General features: G+C 38.5%; 1 protein-coding gene across 1 annotated transcript in view; it reads left to right on the top strand.

The window, feature by feature from the left end:
* The window catches only part of acoxl (acyl-CoA oxidase-like), a 48,348-nt gene extending 22,486 nt beyond the window's left edge, over window positions 1-25,862 (top strand). The window contains exons 15-20 of the mRNA XM_056250593.1: window positions 3,880-3,989; window positions 5,156-5,267; window positions 5,839-5,926; window positions 9,978-10,048; window positions 18,621-18,722; window positions 25,352-25,862. Coding sequence (XP_056106568.1) covers window positions 3,880-3,989; window positions 5,156-5,267; window positions 5,839-5,926; window positions 9,978-10,048; window positions 18,621-18,722; window positions 25,352-25,510 — 642 coding nt within the window. The 3' untranslated portion in view covers window positions 25,511-25,862. The remainder of the gene's footprint in view (window positions 1-3,879; window positions 3,990-5,155; window positions 5,268-5,838; window positions 5,927-9,977; window positions 10,049-18,620; window positions 18,723-25,351) is intronic.
* Window positions 25,863-26,330: the final 468 nt, after the last annotated feature.

Below are 26,330 nucleotides of genomic sequence, written 5' to 3'. Positions count from 1 at the left end.
ACCAGCAGTTGAGAGCTCAGAAGGCTCACGAGCCCCGCTGCACTCGCGCTGTAGAAACACCAGAGACTTCCAGAAGAAGCACCGACACACTCGCTTGTTGAAAATATTTAACACTCTTCAGAGACATCGACGTGAAGACCGATCGTCTCCGAAGCGAAAGACAAATAGTGCGTGCATCCACTTCCGTATTTATACCCGCGCCGCGGGGCGGAGCGTGAGATGCAAAGTTTGCACGCCAATGTGCATTGGCTCATTTTATCAATACTCGAAGATGACAGTCTCTCTAAGTGTGATCCCAATCAGTCGACACGTCGACTCCGTCTATTTGCAATAGAAATCTTTTGTACCATTATAAATGTCTATAATTATTTTTTAAATTTTCATTTACTCAACCTCATGTGCTACAAAGGAGTACTATAAACTAGTCCATATGACTAGGTTTGATGTCAGTGACGTCAAACGTTATTGTTTCACACGAGTCTTGTGACATTCTGCTGGAAATCCCTATTTTATAATCCACGGCTGAGAGAAAATGGAACGACATGAGAGTAAATGATGACTGTTGTTTTTGTTGTTTGAACCACTCTTTTCTAACATTGAGATCATTTAAAAAAGTTTTTTTTTTAAAGAAAAAAGGATGCAAGTGTGATGCAAAGCCAGAATAGTATCTATTTATAGTTTACTTTCACTAGATGCTTTTTTTGGACTGCATGTTTTGAGGTCTTTAAGTCACAGCATTCATTCGTAGTACATCAAAGTCTTTTTATGTCGCAAATGAAATAAATGTCTCATGATATGACCACTTTGAATCCTGGAAAACATGGACCTGCTTCCTTTGACCATTACTTTAATATCGTACTGCTGCAGTTTTGCTGTTTTAAAGAAAAATTCTTTAAAAAAGGTTTTTGGCTAAATTTGTAAGGACTCATTTGATTAATTTGATTTGATTAAGCCAACAACAAATGATTAACCAATGCCGAAGGTCATATTGGGGCATGTGAAAATAGAGGGTGCTGGGAGTGATTTAACTAAAGTCACAAGAACTGTGAAAGGTTCTGCCAGCCACTTAAACCAAGACCCTCTCTTTATTTCTCCATCCCGCTCTCAGATTGGTTGTGGGGACTTTTCCGTAGGACATCAGTCTAATGAAGTTATTAAGAAATTTTAGTGTCACCTGTCAAAAGGGAAATTAGCATTTAGCTCCAAATTTCAAACACATGACCAGCACACTAGTACATTTTGGCTGCACCCTGAAAGAGTGTGTCCAATTCGGTTACTTTGAGAAGATTATTTTACAGTATGCAGTTGTACTTACTGCAGATGTGAAAAAAGTAGATGAGGTTATTTTAAGTTTTTGCGTATGTAGGGCAGAAACATACACAATGATTATGAGACAATGAGTCATTGACTCTCTGGAGTCGTGTGTTTAGTTTGTGCTGTTTAGAGAGCGATGTTGTGTGATTGTGGGATCCCTCGAGGAACGCTAATGAGTAAAGGAAAGTTCTGACCATTAGGAGACTCCTTTATGCTAAAGACAGGGTGGAGTAGCGTAGTGTATGAAGGATACTGGCTGCTGCTAAAACAGACCGGAGAATTACTAGGACTCAAAGTACAAAGACTTCTACAGTCAATAGTCTTTACTGTAAACCATTTCTCTAAATGGTGTGAAAGTGTAAAACAGACATTTACATAGGTCTTTAGTATTTTATGAATTACTAATGAGTCATTTCCCTTGTGAAATAGAAGGTTCTGTCAGACATTTCATATATACACTGAACAAAATTATAAACGCAACACTTTTGTTTTTGCCCCCATTTATCATGAGCTGAACTCAAAGATCTAAGACTTTTTCTATGTACACAAAAGGCCTATTTCTCTCAAATATTGTTTACAAATCTGTCTAAATCGGTGTTAGTGAGCACTTCTCCTTTGCCGAGATAATCCATCCACCTCACAGGTGTGGCATATCAAGATGCTGAAAACCAGTCAGTATCTGCTGTGACCACCATTTGCCTCATGCAGTGCAACTCATCTCCTTCGCATAGAGTTGATCAGGTTGTTGATTGTGGCCTGTGGGATGGAGTGGCCTGTCCACTCCTCTTCAATGGCTCTGTGAAGTTGCTGGATATTGGCAGGACCTGGAACACGCTGTCGTATGCGCCGATCCAGAGCACCCCAAACATGCTCAATGGGTGACATGTCCGGTGAGTATGCTGGCCCTGCAAGAACTGGGATGTTTTCAGCTTCCAGGAATTGTGTACAGAACCTTGCAACATGGGGCTGTGCATTATCATGCTGCAACATGAGGTGATGGTCATGGATGAATGGCACAATAATGGGCCTCAGGATCTCGCCACGGTATCTCTGTGCATTCAAAATGCCATCAATAAAATGCACCTGTGTTCGTTGTCCATAACATACGCCTGCCCATACCATAACCCCACCATGGGACACTCGATCCACAATGTTGACATCAGCAAACCGCTCACCCACACGTCGCCATACACGCTGTCTGCCATCTGCCATCTGCTCTGTACAGTGAAAACCGGGATTCATCCGTGAAGAGAACACCTCTCCATAGCGCCAGACGCCATCGAATGTGAGGATTTGCCCACTCAAGTCGGTTACGATGACGAACTGCAGTCAGGTTTGAGACCCCGATGAGGACGACAAGCATGCAGATGAGCTTCCCTGAGACGGTTTCTGACATTTTGTGCAGAAATTCTTTGGTTATGTAAAACGATTGTTGCAGCATCTGTCCGGGTAGCTGGTCTCAGATGATCTTGGAGGTGAAGATGCTGGATGTGGAGGTCCTGGCCTGGTGTGGCAACACGTGGTCTGCGGTTGTGAGGCCGGTTGGATGTACTGCCAAATTCTCTGAAACGCCTTTGGAGACGGCTTATGGTAGAGAAATGAACATTCAATTCACAGGCAACAGCTCTGGTGGATATTCCTGCAGTCAGCATGCCAATTGCACGCTCCCTCAAAACTTGCGACATCTGTGGCATTGTGTTGTGTGATAAAACTGCACATTTTAGAATGGCCTTTTATTGTGGCCAGCCTAAGGCACACCTGTGCAATAATCATGCTGTCTAATCAGCATCTTGATATGCCACATCTGTGAGGTGGATGGATTATCTCGGCAAAGGAGAAGTGCTCACTAACACCGATTTAGACAGATTTGTGAACAATATTTGAGAGAAATAGGCCTTTTGTGTACATAGAAAAAGTCTTAGATCTTTGAGTTCAGCTCATGAAAAATGGGGCCAAAAACAAAAGTGTTGCGTTTATAATTTTGTTTAGTGTAGAACCTTTTATGGGTTTCCATCATGAGGTACTTTTATGCATTTAGTTTTAATTAAATAACTTTGTTTTAATTCCCTTTTCATTTTAATTACGTTTCATGAATTTGGCAGCTCGGAAAATCACTAGAAATTTTGAAATAACCCATTAAACATGAAAGTTTTATGCAATCATTTAAGACTGTTCTTTACAATTGAGTCAAGAACCCTAGAGGTCTCTACTAGAACCCCACTGAACTTTAGCATACTTTTAAAAAGAGTATATATTATGGAAACAGTACACTTTAAAATAATATACTTAACACCATGTGTTTGTACACTTAATTGCATTTTAATTGCAATTAAATTAAAATGTATTATAGTTAAAATTTATATTAAATGCAATTAGTTGAACTTACATTTTTCACAATTGCAAAGAAATGACATTAATGCATCTGTTAAAAGCCCAATTAAATGCACTTCTCAAGGACACATGGGTGATATTTTTTACTTTACAGTAATATGTGCCTAAGCAGTTCTTTTACCCTTAACCCTTCAGCTTGTCTTTAAGCAGTCTTCTGTTGTTGTGCATGTGTAGGTGGTGGTACGAGAGCTGCTAACCCAGCACACCAAACAGATGGGGAACAACCTGGTGATGGGACTGATTAGAAACTGGACCAGCTCAGTGTCAGACAGCCTTAGAACCAGGTAAGAGGTGAGACTGTCAGACAGATAGATAGACACACAGACAGACAGATAGATAGACACACAGACAGACAGATAGATGGATAGACAGACAGACAGACAGACAGACAGTAGTCTCAGCCTCACACATCATGCCCACAGACCGGTGGTTGAACGTCTGATGCATAAGGCACACAAAATAGGAAAGGACTTTCAAATTTTTCATCTAATTAGATGAATTCTCCAGGATTTCCAGAAGACGTGTGTGTGTGTGTTGCATTCTTTAACAGTCCGTCCGGAAATAAAGCCGTCGTGACGCCAAACCTCCTCATGGAAGAAGAAAGCCGTCGTGTTTACGACTGTGACAATGAACGCTTATCAGGATCAACTAAATGCTGGATTTTCAAAAGTATGTGAAGTTTGCAGCACCATTGTTGCAGTAAACTTGCACAACCTACTTGAATGAATAACTTATCAGATGCTTGCTGGTTTGTTATCGTTGGCACATCGACTTTACATTTTCACGCCCTTAAACATGACGTGGAACAAAACGAACTGCTATGGAGTCTAGATAGACGAATGGCCGGACGGACAGATAGATTGATAGATAGATAGATAGATGTATAGATAGATAGATAGACAGACAGACAGATAGACAGATAGATAGATAGATAGATAGATAGATAGATAGATAGATAGATAGATAGATAGATAGATAGATAGATAGATAGATAGATAGATAGATAGATAGATAGATATTAGATAGATATTAGATAGATAGATATTAGATAGATAGATAGATATTAGATAGATATTAGATAGATAGATATTAGATAGATAGATAGATATTAGATAGATAGATAGATAGATAGATAGACAGACAGACAGACAGACAGACAGACAGAAGGAACCTGTCTACCCTCGGTATGTTTACACTCACAGTTAGGTCAGCAATTTAGCAATTTAGCCTAAGAGGAAAATTTGATAGGTGTTAAATTGTTTTCTGGCCTGCTATTCATAACATATTAACCCAAGTCGAGATTTTCAGTCGTCCGTCATAGGCTGAATAAAATCAGCTTTTTTGTTTTGTCTAGAGGCTATTCTGATAGTGGTTCGGTGATTTTATACAGTATCTCTTTGTTTGACTGAGTTAATCTGTATTTCTTTTGGCTATTTCCTTGTTTATCTAGCTTTCTTGGCTTCGGTGTGGACAAAGTAGGAGACCTAATGTTCCTGCTGAAAGCGGTGAGCTACAGGGAAAGGGTGTTACAGCGCACTCTAGCAAGTCGACTTTACACAAAGGTCAGTCGCTCTGTTTCCTCTGAGTTTTAACACTGCTGATTTTAAGGCAGAGCGGGTGACAAGATCTATAGCAAGTGTAAAATGTATTGGCTATAAAGTATTAATATTTTAAGGGCCAATAGAAAGATACATTTAATTTCTTTTCAGTTTAATTTTATTTATTTTGAATTAATCAATATTTGTTTAGATTTTTTAGACAAACTAAAAGCTGCTGCTCTCGTATGTTTTTCAGTCATCTCCGCTCGCGTTCATATGTAAATTGCGTGAGCTTATTTGGTTTATTTGAACTGTGGCGTGATTCGTGTAAATGTGATTAGTTCAACAAAACACATATAGGGGATGACAGTGGTGATGATTCACCTTGGATACGAGTGAGCGTAAGCGTGCAGTTTCCCTTTTTTTAGGTGGCCAATACACCGTTGATATGTCACAGCAATGATTAGCTACATGTAGACTAGAAAGTATTTAATTGAACAAAAAAGCAACATGAGTCATCTAAATATTTGCTCTGTTTTCCTGAAAATGTCAATTGTAACAAATTGTATTCAATGCTATGTATTCCCCTGAACAGATAGAGAAAAACAAAGATGAGTTTTTTATGGCCTGGAACGCTTGTTTACATCACGTGATCACTTTGGCAATGGCACACATACACAAAGGTGAGCGAAAGGGGAAGTTTATTTGTATTTATAGTTCATCTGTTACCCTTGTTTGCTTGAATATATTTCTGCAAATGTACTTTTTCTCATGCATATTCTCATAGAAAACTTTGAAGGATGCCCGGATGTCATATGTACATGATCCCAATAAGTATTTGGACGCTGAAGCCAAATGCCTGAATGTCATCTAATGTTATCTAAACATTAGGGTGTGTGTTACTACACTTGTAGTTCGGTTCGCTTGGTTTGTTTGGTCCGCACCAAAAAAAAAACATTTAGTCCTGTTCCGATTAGCGTTCACATTGGCATTTTAACACTGAGCCTAAAGATACCGAACCTAAAAGCATAGGATATGTTCACAACTTGATTGGTCGGCTTTTATGACGTATATTTCGTAGCCCTCCTGTAGCTCAAACAGTAGAGCATTGGCGCTTGCAACGCCAAGGTCATGGGCTCGATTCCCAGGAAAACCAAGAACTGATAAGAATGTAAATGTGGACCTTGAAATGCAATGCAAGTCGCTTTGGATAAAAGCGTCTGCCAAATGCTTAAATGTAATGTAAATGTGCCAAATGCGTAAATGTAATTTCACGATTGAACATCCAAAACAATGCTGTGTTCTGGGCTAAATGCGCTCGTTGTATGTGCGTAGCCTACATGATGGTATTTTGACCAGCTGAGAACTCGTGAAGAGCTTATAAAATGCGTAAAGGAGTGAAAACAGTGTCAGTCACACACACAAAGATCTGCTGCGAGGAGACGTGGTTCTGATGCCAGTACTGAACTGTGATGGGCAACAACGCGACTATGATGAGAAAAAACAGGCTTGAGCATTCTGTCCTTTTTAGGGTTGCATCTTGTGACATCATCAAACATGTCTTTGGTCCGTGTTGTGTTCATATTTCAGTTGAACGGCACCAGAGTTTGTTTGGAAGCGGATCTAAACTCATCTTTTCAGCGTCTCGCTCCGCTTGTTTGGTGCACACTAGGGTTCGGCTAGCAGCGTTCACACTTATTCAAATGAACCGCACTAGCAGAGCAATCGCACCAGAGTTTGTTTTCATCTTGAAAATTTTGTGAAAAGTCATTACAGAAATGGCTTAGAAATGGAAAGTTAGTTCTGAGAAAATTGGTTTGCAGATGACACTTGTTTTGATATTTAGACATTTTTAAGTGTGACTCAAGTCTCCAAATACCTTTTTTGTACTTTTTGGCCACTGTGAATTTGTTGGACAAATTCACTAGACAAATTCAGTCACAGAAAAACTTGGCCAGGAGAACTACCAGATGGTTTTACCTTCAACTTAAATGACATTTCTACATTAAACTACCCCTGTGGTGAAAATCAAGCTTTTAATGTTGTTTATATGTCTATGTGGTGTTTTTAATATGCTTTAAGACAAACCATTTGCAAATTCATAAGTCGACAGCATTGCTGAGTATTTTCTCCGTAAAACTGCAGTGAACCAAAGACAGTCTCAAAAACACGGTTTGAAATCACTGGTGTTTCTGATGTCACAAACGACCTTGTAACCAATCAGATCAACGTGCGATCGTCAACCAGTGGATCTCTGAGCTGAGTGAGTGAGTGGAGGCGGGGCTCATTTGCATATTCTATAGAACCGCGTATACTAAATGAGGCAAGGGTGTAGAGTTACATTCAAGCTATTTTAAGGCATGAAGAATATTTTTTTTTTCAAGGAAAAAACATTTCAATATGTAATTTTGGTGATTTTAAGGGATAAAATGATTGACTACAAGGGGACTTTAATACATTAATATACTTAGGATGCCAAGCATATTCTTAATGAGTATTTTTGTCTTATATTATCCAGTGAAAATGTCTAAAAATCCTTAAGATTAGAAAAATTTTAGTTGCCGATTTGAGTTACCATTTATCTATTTTAACAAAATTCATTTATAAAATAATGAAAACAATATTTAATAATACTTTAAAAAAAAATATAATTCAATAATAACACATCAACAAAATTGTAGTAATCCTTAATATCTCAAGAAGTGTTGAAGTAAATTTTATTATTTTGATATATTTGTCCTGGAAAATACAATAAAATTATTTCAGTATTTTACACTTAAATGTGTCCCAAACACAAGCACAGTGCATGTGCATTTTAAAAGATTGTAAGGTTTAGAGTAGGTGATTCATGTGCCTGTGCAGATTATAAACTCACCACACGTCTTTGATCATTACAGACACTGTTACACTTCCCTTTGACTTTCTGATTCACTCGTACAACTCAGTAAGCAACAGAGAAGTCTTGTGCATTCTGAGCCTCTGATGTTCTAGAGTATTTCCACATGCTGTGTGTGTGTGTGTGTGTGTGTGTGTGTGTGTGTGTGTACCGTACATGGGTTTGTGTGTCAAGATATATTTTCCTCCCCTGATAGCAAATTTCCATTCTCTCACCCTCCTCCCACACACTTACACACACAGAGAGATCATGCGCTAATTTTCTCTGAGATGGGGCTGATAACATTGAGATGAGGGGTTTTTATTCACACCTTATACCAGTGTTCCAGTCTGTTCTTTCATTTATGATATTAATACTGACTTGTATATGATTGTAACACATAGTAATAGCCACAGATCACAGAATATTCATTGCTATACTTACATTGGTCAATGCCTGACCCCCCCCAATCTGAAATATAGACTCTATCTGAAATATAGTCACATAGTGCATGTAAGGAAACTCTGAATTTAAATTCAAGCATAGTTGTCGGTTCAAACTATGGGATCAAATCTGCACAAACGCAACAATATCTATACATTGGAAAATATTAATGCAAATAAGTTGTTAAACATTCAAAGCTGCTTTAAAGGGCTCATATCATGAGCAATCAAATTTTACTTCATCTTTAGAGATAAAAGAGCTTGATGCACTATGACAATGTTACTGTTACTTTCAAAACTCAAGACTTCCTCCCCAGTGCAAAAAAGCACAGTTATTGAGTTGATCAAAGAGACGAATAATCATTTATTCTCAATAATGTGGCTGTAGGTTTGAAAGTCCCACCTTTCAGTTAAAAGAGTTTCAACACCTTTTTTGGTACAGTTTTTTTCTTCCTAGAATGCAAATTCACATTAGCTGAATTTAAAATATTATGATTTGAATTATGTTTTGTTTTATATTGTTTTGGTCTTTCCTCTTTCAAGTAGATAAAAAAACAAAGTTTGCCTGGTGGTGCATCAGACTTTGGTGTATCAAAGCGCTGCTTCTCATTTCACATGTGAAAGGAGTGTTTCTTAAAGGGACAGGCACATTTCATTTTAAGGCTCAGGGAGAAGCTGAAAAATTGTCCGAAAAACGAATTAAGATGCGTTTTTGGTCAATCGGATCACAAGTGGACGACGCTAAATACAGGTGTAAATGGAGTCTAAAAGGTTTTGAGCTTGTCCACTTTTAACCACTTCCAGAGGTGAAAACTCATTCGACCGGATTGATTTCGCAGTGTAAATGCTCATGTGGTCGAATGTGTTCGAACAGCCACACAAGACCGTCTTCTCTGACCGCCTACTGACCTAAAGCGTAAACATTCTGGAAGCACACTAGCCAGACGGGATTTAAACTTTAAGACCCAAGTTTGGTTTGAAGACGAAAAACGTACCAAACACAATGTTCTCTCACCATTCCTGATTTCTAACACACACTCACAGCGTTCGGCTGGACTTGTGGCTGTCAGAGCAGAAACTAAAGCTGATGCTCTCCGTCTGTTTTTCTGTCGTCTCCGGGCACGTTCATATGTAAATTGCTTGAGCTTATTTTGTCCAGTAGATCAAAAGATCTGAAAAACCTGTAGATTTACCCAAAAATCAGAAATCAGGACAAAAGTGGTTAAAGTGGACAAAAGAGACGGATTAAAAACCAGGTGTAAACGGGAATGTGTCTCCCTCGTCTACTTGTGATCCGATAAACCAAAACCCATCTTAATATGTAAACAGGACCTTTTATGCAAATAACTTAAACCTCAGGGGGGTTTAAACCATCTTATTAATAATATTGTATTTTTGAAAATTTTGTTTCTGCAGTGACCTTGGAGCAGTTTGCTCTCGCCATTCAAGAGTGCCATATCAAAGAGGACCATGCCTTGCTTACCAAGGTACGTGTGAAGCTCTGCTCTGCTCTGTCTGCCGCGCCACATGACACTCTTTTTGTCTTTTGACTCATCAGCCGGTTCCAATGGAAAGTTCTCAGAAACAACAACAACCTCGTGCCCACTCAAAAAACAATAAGCTGCGCTTTTCATCGTCGCAGGGAGATTTCAGAGGATTCCACTCTTGACCACGTGTTTGGAAAATGCAGACTGCAGAAAAAAACTGCATCCCTTACATCAGTGTCATGGTTCTGAGGCTTCTTAGAAGGGGGCTAAATTAGTGAAAAAGACCAGAATAAAAACACACTTTTACATTTTACAAGAAAATGTGTGGTGCTTCCCATGCAAAACTCTTCACCACAGTCCTTTGGTGTTCTGGGTGGTTGCTTGCAGTCAAAACAGCCCACCCGTAAACCCTCAGGCATGTGAGTGGCATCTTTTGACTTGAGCCAGTGAGCAACCATCTTGAACACCTTAGGAACCACATGGTAACGCCCTAGTAATTACCTAGAACATGCATCCTCAAATAGCGGTCCGCAGTCCGGTTCCGGACCCCGACTTGGTTTCAAACGGACCACATGACAAAATGCAGCAACTGTAGCACCATTTGACTATTTCTGCAGTTTAAAGAGAGCAGCGCGTCAAAACAACAGCGTTACACCATTAGCACTCAGGGCTGTTTTATGGTAATGATAATTCAGTGCTATATCCTCTAATATTTTTTATCTAGAGCCAAACGCCTCATTCAAGCCCTTTCCGCTCCGTGCACATTGCTTCTCTCTCCCACACAGACGTAAAGCGCTAGAAGAGCTGCAGATGACGCAGTTATTTTAACAGTAGCAGAAACACGTGAGCAGCAAAAAATATATCCTTTTGCTAAAACGCTTCAGAAAATGAGAATGCAGTAAATATAACCTAGTTATTTTTATCGGTCATACATACAGTATATGACTCTGAGCGTTCAAAGCAGGTTTCGTGACAAGACTTTTTTTTTTATCTACATTTATCATTAGGCCTAATCAGCATGTTAAGGACATTTGGTGATAAACTATGTTATAATTGGGAGGATTATTTGTAAATGGCAGGAAAAGACAACTAAAAGTTTGAAATGACTAGTTGACTTTGTTTTCTGCTCAGAATGAGAGCATTTTGAATATTATGTATGTTGTTTGTTTGGTCTTTGTACATACTTATTTTAAGCAAAATATAAAATGGTTCAGACTTCAAAAGGAAAATCCTGAACCCCAATACAGTATCTTTTATTGGTCACATGGCCTTTTGCCATACATATGCATAGATAATAATAGCCTGATAAAACTTCGGATCTTACCTTTTAATATTTATATCCCAATTGGACTCATCTGATGAAATATTGAATTTTATTTTTAATTCTCAGATGCCATAGATTTGGCTCTCCGGACCTAATATTCTCATCAAAATATATAAAGTGTGTGTATATATATATACCTCTGCTTGGATGGAAATATATGAGAAAAAAATGCAAGCAAACTGTTTGATGCAAGTGAAAAACAAAGCAAAAGGGTTCTTTGATGCACTTGCAAAAAAAAAAAAAGAGAGAAAGATTTGCTAGCAATATGTTTTCAAAAACACAGACAAAAAAAAGACATTTGGTGGTTTTGCTTGTGAAACGTTTTTTTTCTTTTCTTCAGGTGCACAATGAAAGGGAAAAAACTGCACAGCTCTTTTCTTATTGAATATCCTGAAAATGTCACATTATGTAAGTGAAATGTGTTACAAATAAGTCTCATGCTGACATTAATTTAACCAAAAATGAAAATAATGTCATCATTTTACCATAAGTAATTGGAAACTTGTATGAGTTACAGTTAATAATGCCTTAAATTAGATGTGTTCCTCACAAAAACCTATAATGTGGCTTCAGAAAAAGGAATACTTTAAAAATATATACTTTTAAGGTGTTTTTTGTCCTTTAAGGACCCCGAATCTCTCTCTCTTTCTTTATACAAAAAGAGCAGAGTAAACATTCAGCCTCAGATCTCCGTATGTCATAGTCATACAGGTTTTCAATGATATGAGGGTGAATAAATGATGACAGAAATGTCATTTTTGGTTGAACTATTAATCTCAGGTTTTTGTGGCACAGCATTGTACTAAAAGGTTGCATCACTCATTCAGCATGACCACGAGTCACACTTACACTTTAGCTTTAATTGGCACTGATATGACACAGCTAAAACACGTATCAGGATGTGTGCTGCAGTCATATGAGTCTCAGATTAGCTTTCTGAGCGCTGGAGCAGAACCGACCGCACTGATCTGAGACCTGCTGACAGCAGCTGTCAGGCCCTCTGGAGAGCAGCTAACATGAACAAATCTCAGATAACGACCTCGTTCCTGGCAGGTCATGAGGTGTGCTGTCACACTAGTCCTGTGATCGAGAGACAAAGCGCACCAGTGAGGAACAGGAAAACCTCACTTCCACCTGTTTCTTCAAACTTCTGTTGCTTACGATTCGCACAGTCATGGGACCTGTGATCCTACCTCAGTCTGACATTTCACATCCATGTTTCTAGACTGCATTTGTCCTAACTCTGCTTCTGTCTAAAGCATGCTGATAATTACTCATATAAGAACTAATTTGAATGTTTTTGGAGTTTTCTGAATGGAATACTAACTTCCTACCTACAGAATATTGTATGATATACAATAATTATTTTTAGTTTTAAATGTTTATAGAGTGCAGAGTAGAATTTTCTCCATAGGGAAATTTATACTTCTAACTGTTAAAGACAGACCTGCTGTGAGGTTGTTTATTCTGCTCTGTTCTTTTGTTTAAGCCATCAGTGCATTATTTCAACTTATACTACGGGGCTGCTGAATGCTTGAATCTGATTGGTTGACAAACGTTCTAAGGTGTTACATTTTTTTCAGGGAAACACTCTGCTAAAGTAGTTCCAGGCAGGTCTTGACCGCATTATTGTTTCATATCACTACGCCAAATGATCTCAGTTATTTCAAAGGTTTTTGCAGACTACAACAGCAGAAGAACCAAAACCCGCAACGAAACTGACCAAGCAAATAAATATAGTCAACAATAGGATAAAAACAACAAATTATTTCCATGTTTTTGCCACAAAATTACATTTTGTTATGTATGGAAAGCACATACTCTCTTTCTCCCACTCAAACACACACACATACAGTACAGACACACACTTGCACAGAAACCTGTTGCCAGCACTGCTCTGATTATTTTACCAGTAAAATAGTTTAGCAATTTTTCTAAACTATTTTTAGAAAAGTTACAAGACATTTCTCACTAGCGATGTAATAACGGCGTTATTCTTGAAGCAGATAAACTTACAGTTTCGCTATTAGTGGAGACGCTGCTGCCGAACACTGTTGAAAGACACACAGACTGAGGTCATTCACACACGCTTAATCTCTCTCTCTCTCTCTCTAATAACGGCATTCGTCTGCTATCAATGTCTTCAGCCTCAGTTAAATTTATGTTTTGGAATTGGCAATAGAGTCGTGGGATGAGATGCTAAAGAAATTAGTCCTACACACAAGAGTGTTTTAAGGACAAAAACCTGACAAATGTCTTGAAAAACAACTTCTGAACAATGTTTTGTGGTGTGGTAAAGTAGTATAAGTCAGGAATAATTCACTCCGGTCCATTAAATTATTAGAAAATATTAATGCACACCACCTTTGCGTCGTGGCCGCATTACCACCTCGGGTGTGAACTTTCTAATAACTCAACTGCCTGTCATCAATTATTCCTTACTTATATTTTAAATAATATTTAACAACCGAATTACTCAGAAAAACCTCATTATCCATGATTCTGCAAAGAAATTTCCACTAATCAGAGAATCGGGACAAACCAATCTTGCCCACTCAAATATGCTGTTTCTACATGACCAACAACATTTCTCTATCGGTTTTAATACAATTATGTAATTTGCGATGCTTCATGGAATTGTAGTTATTAAAGTTGTTAAGTACACAACTTTTCGTCCAATTTTCAAATACATTTTTGCTTCAAAAGTTTGCAATGTTATGATTCACCTCATAGCTGGTTGGTTATATATACACTCACCTAAAGGATTATTAGGAACACCTGTTCAATTTCTCATTAATGCAATTATCTAATCAACCAATTACATGGCAGTTGCTTCAATGCATTTAGGGGTGTGGTCCTGGTCAAGACAATCTCCTGAACTCCAAACTGAATGTCAGAATGGGAAAGAAAGGTGATTTAAGCAATTTTGAGCGTGGCATGGTTGTTGGTGCCAGACGGGCCGGTCTGAGTATTTCACAATCTGCTCAGTTACTGGGATTTTCACCTCCAACCATTTCTAGGGTTTACAAAAAATGGTGTGAAAAGGGAAAAACATCCAGTATGCGGCAGTCCTGTGGGCGAAAATGCCTTGTTGATGCTAGAGGTCAGAGGAGAATGGGCCGACTGATTCAAGCTGATAGAAGAGCAACTTTGACTGAAATAACCACTTGTTACAACCGAGGTATGCAGCAAAGCATTTGTGAAGCCACAACACACACAACCTTGAGGCGGATGGGCTACAACAGCAGAAGACCCCACCGGGTACCACTCATCTCCACTACAAATAGGAAAAAGAGGCTACAATTCGCAAGCGCTCACCAAAATTGAACAGTTGAAGACTGGAAAAATGTTGCCTGGTCTGATGAGTCTCGATTTCTGTTGAGACATTCAGATGGTAGAGTCAGAATTTGGCGTAAACAGAATGAGAACATGGACCCATCATGCCTTGTTACCACTGTGCAGGCTGGTGGTGGTGGTGTAATGGTGTGGGGGCACACTTTAGGCCCCTTAGTGCCAATTGGGCATCGTTTAAATGCCACGGCCTACCTGAGCATTGTTTCTGACCATGTCCATCCCTTTATGGCCACCATGTACCCATCCTCTGATGGCTACTTCCAGCAGGATAATGCACCATGTCACAAAGCTCCAATCATTACTAAAATGGCCCCCACAGTCACCAGATCTCAACCCAATAGAGCATCTTTGGGATGTGGTGGAACGGGAGCTTCGTGCCCTGGATGTGCATCCCACAAATCTCCATCAACTGTAAGATGCTATCCTATCAATATGGGCCAACATTTCTAAAGAATGCTTTCAGCACCTTGTTGAATCAATGCCACATAGAATTAAGGCAGTTCTGAAGGCGAAAGGGGGTCAAACACAGTATTAGTATGGTGTTCCTAATAATCCTTTAGGTGAGTGTATATATATAATATACACTAATAAAAAAAGTACTATTCTTTTAGTTTAGTTTAACTGTTTCTGACTACTAAGAAGCAAATCATAGTTCATGGCTATGACGTAACTAAAGCGTCATGGCTATTAATTGTTCCCAACTTCCTTCATTTCAAAACAGGAAAGGAAACTACGCTTGTCAACTTCAAGTAATTTCTTGGGGTCTTTATGCTTTTAAGAATTACTATTCAGTCGTTCTCATGATTGTGCGTGATGCGCATGGTTTCAGTTCCCAAAGCTGACACGCTAACAAGGTGACTTCCATCTCAGTCCAACACTTGTTCAGCATGGACTGATAAGAAACTTAATAGCTCTGCGATAAGCCATCGATTCTCTGGTTTGCATATGAGGAAGAGAGCAGAACACAAAGAACGAGAGCGAGAGATATTGTACACCGCTACGGTTGCTATACAGAGTGTTTATGTTGCTTTGATTCAGCGTTAATTAAAAAACAAGATGCTACCGTGCATAAAAAAGCTCTAGTGAACACGCTGACCGCTGTTTGCTATGAGGTCAAAGGTTATAGTATTCCTCTTAGTGTCCATGCTTTACAACTGGTGCTTTGCATGCTGTGTTTTTTCCTGTCCAGCTCTTTGATGTAGCTGGGTGGTTTGGTTGCTACCTCACCTCTGTGGAGAAGAGATATTAGCTCATACCGCTACTGTTTTTCCATCCCCTTCATCTTCTGTATGACATCCTGTACTCACTCAAGCTGCTCGCATGTGAAGAGGCCTACAGCTCGAATAGGGTCCTTTAGTTATGGAAAATAACATACAGGGGTCAGCAAGTATCTTTCCACTCACATTTTTCGACCTTGCATTGTGCTAATTCTGAATGCTCTCAGATGGCGGCACGCCTACAGAGCATTCATGGACTGTCTGATGCATTTTGCATACAATAATGATAAGAGCGTAAGATTGGCTAGTTTACACATGCTGAATTCGGAACCACATACCAGCATACTACTCTTACTATTTTTACCATATCTCTCAGGAATAGTAGGAGTAGTATGCTAGAATGTGTCCCTAACTATCCCTTTAAGTACATCTAGAGATATTAAAATGTTTACATTACATTTATGCATTTGCCAGATGCTTTTATCCAAAGCCACTTACATGCAATGTACACATTTGATCAGTTCTTGCTTTCCCTGGGAATCATACCAAGCGTCACGCTCTACTGTTTGAGCAAATAAATCAGACAGTAGTCGGTCACTTTTCATGTCTTTCAGTTGTGCTCTTCCTGTCATTTTTGGTGTTTCTTGGCCAGAATAATTGCAATATGGTCCAGATGTGCTTTTAGTTGAAAGTCCAGTTGGGCCGTCCACACCAAAGACAATGACTATAACAAGTCAATTCCATTCAAGTTCATTTGTATATCGCTCTTCGCAGTACATTTTGTTTCAAAGCAGCTTCAAAGAAAATTAATACAATCAGGAAGTAACAATTGCAATAACTATAAAGTTTTAATAATTGTTCTTATTCTGTGAGAATTAGTGAAGTCCGTAGTGGACCACAGATATAGTGAATTCTCTTTGGAGTGGATTCCCAGCCATAGTCTGACCCTAACCCTAACCCATGCAACAAAATAGACAACAAAAGTGTACTTGCAATGCTTTTTAGAATTTGTTTGAAATATTCAATGTGATTTGCAGTGTGAATACTGCAATATGCAGTATATAATGCTTCAAATAAAGTGTTACTCATATTATATAAAAGCATTTTTAATGCATTAATTATTCCTCGTAATGCACATCAAGCGTAGCACCAGTTCTGGAAGGTCACGTTAGTCAAGCTCGCATCAGTGACCCTCAGCTGATCCACGTCTACCTATAGGAATACAACGCCTATCACTGTATACATATATAAGCTCCTTCAGTATTATCAGCAGCTCTCGTGTTTCTCAGGAGCTCATTACCCTCCTCCATCCCCAGCTCCTCCTCTTCTCCAGTCAGGATTTGGCATTCTGATTCCCCTTGAATCAGAATAAATTTCTGGATTTATGTTGTACATTAAAGTATTGACATGAATGATATCTGCAATACATTCATGTTGGTTCTGTTGTGTTTACCCTAAGGCGGGTTATTGCTGCTCTCCTGCTCTTATCCATGCTAGGCTGACAGGGAGTTCTCGCCCAGAACGGAAACATACCGCCAATCCAAACTGTACAGTTTTCTAATTTGCCTTTGGCTAAGCCCCGCCCCCCTTAGTTACTGTTGCTACGTCCGTCAAACACACTTCATCTGGGCTCTGGTATCAACATGGCTTATGCTGTGACAGCTCTTCCTGCTGAAATTTTATCAAACTTTTATAAAGCAGGCGCAGCAAATAAAGTGTCCGATAGAAGTAGGCAAAAGGGGCAGCAATATACGTTCGAAGGCTATATTCACGACATGCAGGTGAAACGCAAGGAAAAACAAGGCATCCAAATAGAGGCAAAAGCAAACCGGTCACAGTCAAAAAAATGAACCACCGCATATCCTACTAATCGAGACGGAGGCTGGGACTAACAATATCTGTTCATGCAAAGCTGGGTAGGTCTCTATTCACTTCTATAATCGTTATTACAAAGCAAACGGACTACACGAGTATAACGTTGTATTTATTAGCAGCGTGTGCTAGACGACACTTGTCAGGATTTGACTTCGGTTTGGGAAGGGAAAAAAACGGACACCCCCCTCCAACCTCTCTGGGAAACGCGTATCTTTGTTACAAATGCCCCAGGCACAACGTTTAACCATATTTTTGATAAAACTACGACGGTATAATAGCCTGCCGAGACCAAAAATATGAGACGCCTGTGTTAAAGTCAATGGAGCGCTGTGAAAAAGTGTCGGACCTCTGTGGGAGCTCGTTCTTGGCTGCGCTGTGATTGGTCAATCTACATTCTAGGGTGTGGCTTAGCCAAAGGCGAATTGTCAATTGTCTTTGACGATAGTGCTCCTGACAGAAATAATGCATTGTAAGAACTCATGAAGAATTGTAACCACAGATTTAATACGTATCTATTCATTGTTACACTTTTATAAAGTACATTATAACGCATTTAACACATGACAAACAAGCAGTTTCAGATGTAACAAGGAATCTGCAAACATTGTAATGCATTTTAACTTTATTTATAAACAATATAATGCATTATAACATGCATTATGAATACTTTTATAATGCATTATACACAAGAGCTTCAAGTAAAGAGTTAGTATGCATCACTTATACAGATTCAAGATGTGCAAATCAGCCCTATGGGTTAAGTTATGTCTTTTTTTTACGTATTTTCCTGTTTCTCTTCTAGTTCTGCCTTCTTCACGGCACTAGTCTGGTGTACCAGGAGAGAGCGTGGTATCTTGAGCACAACTACCTGACCGCAGGCACCAGCCGGCAGATCCGCAGCCAGGTACCAACCCATTTAACCATCAGTCACATCAGGAGCGTATCAGCATGCACTTTTCAGTCTTCAGTGTCACATGATACTCCAGACATCATTCTAATATGTTGATTTGCTGCTCAAGAAACATTTGTGTTGAAAACAGCCCATCAGGAGAGTCTCAGCGCGCTGTCAATCAGACTTTAGGCAGTTCAAGAGGCGCAAAGCCTTTCTGCTGCCCATCTGAGGCTGTTTGGGATTAGATCTCCTCATTAAACCTTTGCTCATCAGCCTGTGTTTACGGAGAATGGCAGAATGTGAACATTAGCAAAGGGGGTATTGATCGAGCGCCCGCCTCCAACACACACACAAAAAGTGGCCAGTTGTTCACAATTAGCTGTGATTAAACATCCAGGCGCCCTCATCGGGGTTGTCCCACACCGGAGCCGAGAGGGTTGACACCGGTCTGTCAGTATGCGGTCAGCAGGTGCTTTACTGCATGTTTACCACTCCAACAAACCCAACACAGCCGCTCTCTCTGCGCAAACAACCCCCTCTGTTCTCCCAGAGCGCCACACGTGACTGAAGGCATGTGCTTACGCTTCCTTTCAGCGTGCTCATATTATCAACTATTGTTACATGTTTTCAATGGCTTATTGAAGATCATTTATCATGTGACAGGCTGCATAACGTGACGAAAATAACCCGATTGCTTGTTTATAATTAGCTGCTGTTTGCTGGTTTTCTTAAGGACGCACGTAGGAATCACGAATGAATAAGTTCCTCCTAGACAGCATTGAGATTAAATGGAGAGCCAATTTAGACTTTGCATAAGTCTTTTTTTTTTTACATCTGGCCCCAGTAATCTTCCGTTGTGCTCAAAAAATATGGTAACGCTTTTCAATAGGGTTTCATTACATTAGTTACTAACAATGAACAATACTTCTACAGCATTTATTAATCTTAATGTTAATTTCTACATTTACTAATACATTTTTAAAATCAAATGTTGTGTCAATGAACAATTGTATTTTTATAAACTAACGTCCACTGACAAAGGTTAGTACATGCTGTAAAAATATATTGCACGCATGTAGTACTAATGCATTAACTAATTTTCACAAATGAGACCTTGGTGTAAAGTGTTACCAAAAGTTTCAATATGCCAAATAAACTGCTATCATAGCTTTATACTCCTGCTGTATGTTAACCTCTGGCTTATTTGTGTCTATTATTATAGACTCGTAATGGAGAACTGCGTTATGTCCTCTGAGCTGCAAGAGCATTAACATATTCCTTTGTGACTTTCATGTTTATGTTGGGAGTCACTAGATTTGTATTGCTTTTAGTTGAGTTGCTGAAGAAAGGATCTATCCTCAGACAAGTTGAAAACATGTTTTGGACAGATAAGATTGAGCATCTTTGCCTATCTCTTTCCATGCTGTGGAATAAGCCATGCAAATAATGGCATGCAGGCTCAGCGAGCTTTGATTGACATTACGTTTTGTTATTGATCTGAGAGTCAATGGCTGCTGAAGTTAAACCAGAACATCTCTGAGTGGTAGAAACAGTACTGAGTGTCAAATCCCTTTCGTTGCGTTCTTTTCAAAATGTTTGTTTCGACGCAGTTCATTTCAATACATTTGAAGAATATGTTGTTTCAAGGGGATTTCCTTGTTCATTACATTATCCTTCTATAAAAGAAAGTAGTATACATGAGGTTGTACTTGAATCAAAAGATAATTTATCTTTAATTTACTTGAAATGAATAGTTTAATCATTATAGACTACCATTAGATTTAAAAAAAAAATAAAAAAGGATAGAATGATAGAAAACAAATCTCTCCTGCTCATTGAGGCTGCATTTATTTAATACAAAATGCAGTAAAAAGAGCAATATTGTGAAATATTATTGCAATTTAAAATAAGTGTTTTCTATGATACGTTTCTATGAAACGTATCATCTTTACTGTCACTTTTGATCAATTGAATGCCTCTAGCTGAATAATTGATTTCTTTTTAAAAATCTTTGACCCCAAACTTTGGAACAGTGGTGTAAATCAGTGAGACTTTCCCGCTAAAATACTGAACAACTTTTGGCAAGTTTTTTCCTCATGAAATTTGGGTCCCACTTTAGATTAGAGTCCAATTCTCAATACTGAATCTCAGAGTCAAAATAAGATACACCGGTGTTTTGCCAGATGAGAAGTTCATTCTATGCATCATCTTTTTACTATTTTAATTAATTTTACTCTAATTAATTTTATAACTGTATCATTTATCTCCTTTAATTCCTTTTATTACTGCTTTAATTCCCCCTGCTTTTATTTAGTGTCTATTTTCTATGTAAAGCTATTGAATAACTGTTTGAATTTTCCTTGCTTTTATTTTGTGATTATTTCCTCTCTACGTAAAGCACTTTGAATTGCCATAGTGTATGAAATGTGCTATAAATAAACTTGCCTTGCCTATTAACCCTGATATTAATTTGCCTCAATAAACTACTAATTACTGCTTATTAATAGTTAGTAAAGTAGTTGTTAAGTTTAGGTATTGGGTTGGATCAAGAGTTGTAGAATATGATCATGCAGAATAAGTGCTTTATAAGTACTAATAAACAGCCAATATCCTAGTAATGTCATGCTAATAAGCAACTAGTTAATAGTGAGATTTGGACCCTAAACTAGTGTTACTGAAATTCGTCTTCGTTTCATAAAAGAGAGTGCGTGAAAGACTGTCGACATTTATCTGTCACGATATTCAGAGAAAATATTGTTTTTTGCAGACATGAAGACTCTTCACTTTGGAGTCCCAGTCAATTGCTTATGACCAAAGTTGAATCTATTTTTAGCAACTTAAGTCCAATTTACAGTCCATCTCTGTGAGAGCTGATGATCTGAGGTGTGATAAATGTCCAGAAAATGGAGCTGAAGTTTCATACTCAGGTTATGGGTTCGTTCAGGTCACTAACCTAAGAATGAGCAGCAGTAATAGTGCTTGACTTGACACTAATTAGTGAGTGAGTGTGTGTGGTGATGAGTGAGTCAGAAGAAATGTCCGTGAGCATGTTGTTGAGTAAGTCTGTGTGTGTGAGGTCTGAGTGTGTGAGGACAGTATCAGTGCATGAGATCCTCACATGTACGTGTGATTTCTCTGTGTGTGGCTCCAGCTCTTTAGAATGACTCCTATTGTACACACTCTCCTATCATTACACGTGTCAACATTAGAGCCAGACTCGCATGCTTCACTGAACACACACACACACACACACTCATTCACCCCAACACAGAGGGTTAGTGTTGAAGATTGTGTTTTATTTTTAATTGTGAGCTTTATGTAATGCGTTATGAGTGATGAGTAACTGTTTGGAGGGGATTTTTGTGGACATGCAAAGAGTAAGTGAAGACCATACTATTCGGTTAGTAAGTGTCATTGCTTAGAAGCTGCTCTTTCATAAAGCTATGAATTATGTTTTATTTAAGTATCAACTTGTCTTAGATTAAGCAGCAAATCATCATATTAGAATGATTTTTGAAGGATCATGTGACACTGAGGACTGGAGTAATGATGCTGAGCTTTTAAATTGTAATCATATTTCACAATATTAATGTTTTTACTGTATTTAAATCAATTAAACGCAGCCTTGGTGAGCAGAAGAAGTTTGAGGAGAAATGTTTGAGTTCATATTGAGATCTCTGACTTTTACAGACTTTGGCATCTTGTCTAAATTTGCTTTCAAAGCTCCAGACGAGACACATGTGAGATTACTGCGGTCTGGTTCTCTGGAGAAAAGCAGAAACCTTAATTTGCTCTTCATTTAATCCCATCGCTGTCTAGGAGAAACAGAAAAAGATTTCATTTGTGATTTTGCATCTTCCGCACACACTATAATTTAAATGAACACATGAGATTTCCCAGCTCTGCACTGATTCAGTCACCTTGATCTCGACACAAGCTCTTCATCAATAACAGTGACGTTGCTTTTGTTGCGTTAACACAGTTTTCCCCCCAGGATATGTCTGAGTTTATTGTCCTCTGTCCATATACCTTCATGCCCCTCATTGTCTTTGAAAAGTGGCCAAACATCTTCATTTTCTGTCAGCAGCCGCTCTAGTGGCGATACAACCGTTTCATTCCAGCGCTGAAGCTTCATCTCTTGTTGGAGATCAAAGGTTTAATCAGGTTTTACGCTCATAAAAACATTTGTTGGTGTCTTTTACGCTTCATATGTGTGTCGAACTGTGTTTGCCAAGGTGACTTGGGTTTAAAGATTTGAATGAGCTCCTCATTTTTTTCTCCTGATAGATGATGAAATAATACGTTTTGTTTAACACACACACTACCTTTCAAAAGTTTGGGGTCAGTGATATTTTTTTTATATATATATAGAAATTAATCATTTTAGTCTGCAAGGAAGCATTAAATTGATCAAAAGTGACAGTAAAGACATTTATAATGTTTCAAAAGATTTATGTCAAATAAATGCTGTTCTTTGTTGAACTTTCTAGAATCCTGGAAAAAATATTTCCCACAATTTTTTTTAATTTTTTTCAACTGATAATAATCAAAAATGTTTCTGGAGCAGCAAATCATCATATTAGAGTGATTTCTGAAGGATCATGTGACACTGAAGACTGGAGTAATGATACTGAACATTCAGCAATAAATTACACTTTAAAAAAAGAAAAGTTAATATTGTGACCTTGGTGAGACTTCTTACAAAAGCATTTGAAAACCTTACTGACCCCAAATGTTTGAACGGTAATCTCACTCCAAAAATCCATTTTATTGAGGTTTTTAAAGTATAAAGTTCATTACTTAAAGCTGTCCTACTGTAAAAAAACATGTTCATCCTACTGTGCTGAGAAGCCAACTTCTCTACATTTTACAAAGTGTATGAATAACCAATTCATTTAGTCTCCCTTTCTCTTCTTTCATGCCATCTCTCTCTCTCTCCGTTTACACACTTTCCTTATCTGTCCGTTTCGGTCGGGCATGTAACCTCTACATAGAGCTACTTTTCTTTCATCTGAGCTGGAAAGAGAGGCAGAAAGAGAAAGTGAGAGGTCAGACATGTTTCAGACTCCTCATTGGACAGACGGCTATTGAGCAAGACGTGTCCAAACATATTTCAACCGTTAATGTGGCACAGATAAGCGAGTGTTTCTCGAACAGAACAATGAGGGGGTTTCATAGTACAGGGTTATAAAAGTCAAAATCCACAAGCAGAGCTTTGACAGGCTGTGATCATTTGTCTTTCATCTGAGCTCTGGAGCACTTGAGCAGGAGCCAAAGTGTCAGGACGATAAATTAACTCTTTGTCAGGCGATGTGGGAGAAAACAGCAGGATTGTGACTCACGCAGGATGTCTGAGGAATCAGCGCAACACCTCACCTCATCAAGGACGCACTGATAGCAATTAAATCCTTGTTGACCCTGTTTAAATCCAAGTTTCTTATCATTGAATCACTTTGAATGTTTTTAGTCTTATTTCTTAGCAAGTACTTTCCTATTATAGGAAATACATTACATTTTTTATTGTTTATCATACATCAAAATTCTTGGTTGAAATGTGCATATGTTTGTTTATCTTTAAGGGAAGTTTTTTGTATCGTTTCTTTATTAAGCACACTATTTAAAACTTGCTGCAAGGATCATGTGACACTGAAGACTGGAGTAATGATGCTGAAAATTCAGCTTTGATCACAGGAATAAATTAAATTATAAAATATATTCACATAGAAAACAGTTCATTTAAAGTGTAATAATATTTCACAATTTTACTGTATTTTTGATCAAATAAATGCAGCCTTGTTGAGCATAAAAGACTTCTTTCAAAACATTTACCAATCCCAAACTTTTAATCGGTATATTGTAGATCTATCTAATTTCCCCCTGATTTTCAAACTCTTTTGAAAACCACTAGCACACCTCTCCTCAATATGCATATGATCTGAAGAATTATTCCATAGTATAAGTCTATTATATGGGACCACAAGACATACAGCACAAAACTAAGGCTCAATATTACAGTAAATACAGCAATAGGTTTTGTACTGTCAGTATGTCATCTGATCCAGCATGCTGTGGTTCTGCAGTTTCATCACATTGGGGTGATCTTTAATGGTCTCAGCTGAGGCGGGATCATATCATTCCTGTTCTCTTGACCCTGACATGACAGTCTGAATGTGTTCTTCTCACACATGAATGACTTTACACCACACACAAAGCTCTTGTGATGTAGCTGTGCATAAATGGAAGTTAAAAAAAGTGTTTTTCAACGCTGCTTTATTAATATCCACCAGAGGGCGCTGGAATGTTCCGTGATAAACTGCAGTGTCTTACAGTTTTAGAAAATGTTCTGCTGGTACCTTCAGAACTGTCTCTATTTGTTTACACTAGTGTCAAGTGTCATTAGCTGTGTCTCCTATTGATCATACTTCGGGATAAAGGGGTTTGTTCAAATCCAAAATGCAACATGTCACTCACCAATTGTGTTACGGACATGAATGAAAAATTGTGCAATTTATTGTTAATTATGTCTGCGGTCTCTCATTGGGAAAGCACCACTGGCATTGCTTAGAGCATATATTTATTATGATATTGTTGTGTAATGGCTGCATTAACCCTCATGTGATTGTGGTCTGCTTGTTTTGAAGCTTTTGGAGCTGTGCAGATCAGTGAAGGATGATGCGCTGAAGGTGGTCGATGACTTCAACATCCCGTCCTGCTGCATCCAGGCTCCTATCGCTGGGGTCCCAAACCCCAGGGCCGAATGGGCCTTCTACTCGCAGCCACAGTATCTGTCTAAGCTCTGAGCACGCGTGACCCTGGCTTTATGAGGATATGGAAGACGATTGAGTGATTTCAGATAGCTGGCCTGATCAGTTTGGAACAGTTTTGCATGTTTGGGTGAGAGAGGAAACGACTAATTGGAGTTGGTCAATGCACAGGAAGTTTTGTGATTAAGCATCATGTTTTCGCCAAAAAAGAATGGAATAACTTTCTTCTAATGGCCAAGGCCTCGACGACACTACCTTTTCTCGTCCTTTTAATAATGTGTGCACATGGAAAAGGGAATTTCAGTTATACGAGTTGCACATTGTCTTACAGTTTTTTAACACTTCAGTGATTTTAGCCTAATCGATTTCAAATAGGAAGTAGGGATAAACACCAAAACGATCCAAATCAAATGCCGAACATCTTGCACTTTTAGAGGAGCTCCGATAGCCTTGATCTGAGCTCTAACAGCATAATAAACTGTGTGTTGGTTTAGTTTTACAGGTGAGCAGTGCCAAGAGGCAGTTTACACACTTTCTTAAGAAGAGCCTGAATGTAATTAGTCATCACGTGGCACAGTTATTGAATATTTATTGAATATTTGTACACATATTATTGAGTTACAGTATACCACACTACAATGTTGTACACATACAATGTTTGTTAATTAGAAAGACAATGATGTATTACAGCTGCTATGTTTTTTAATGCCACTATCAACTGCCACAGTTGTACCTTTATTGACCATTTGAGTCATAAAAAGGTTCTAGTTTAGCATAAGCTGCTCAGTCAGGGTCTTTAAAGGGATGTCCATTTATGCTACAGTTGTACATTTAGTTTAGACCAAACTACAAATTA

The sequence above is a fragment of the Rhinichthys klamathensis genome, unplaced genomic scaffold (genome assembly GCF_029890125.1).
Source record: "Rhinichthys klamathensis goyatoka isolate OS25496 unplaced genomic scaffold, OSU_Roscu_1.1 h1tg000072l_1, whole genome shotgun sequence".
Classification (NCBI taxonomy): domain Eukaryota; kingdom Metazoa; phylum Chordata; class Actinopteri; order Cypriniformes; family Leuciscidae; genus Rhinichthys; species Rhinichthys klamathensis.
This window is presented reverse-complemented; position numbering and strand designations above follow the sequence as displayed.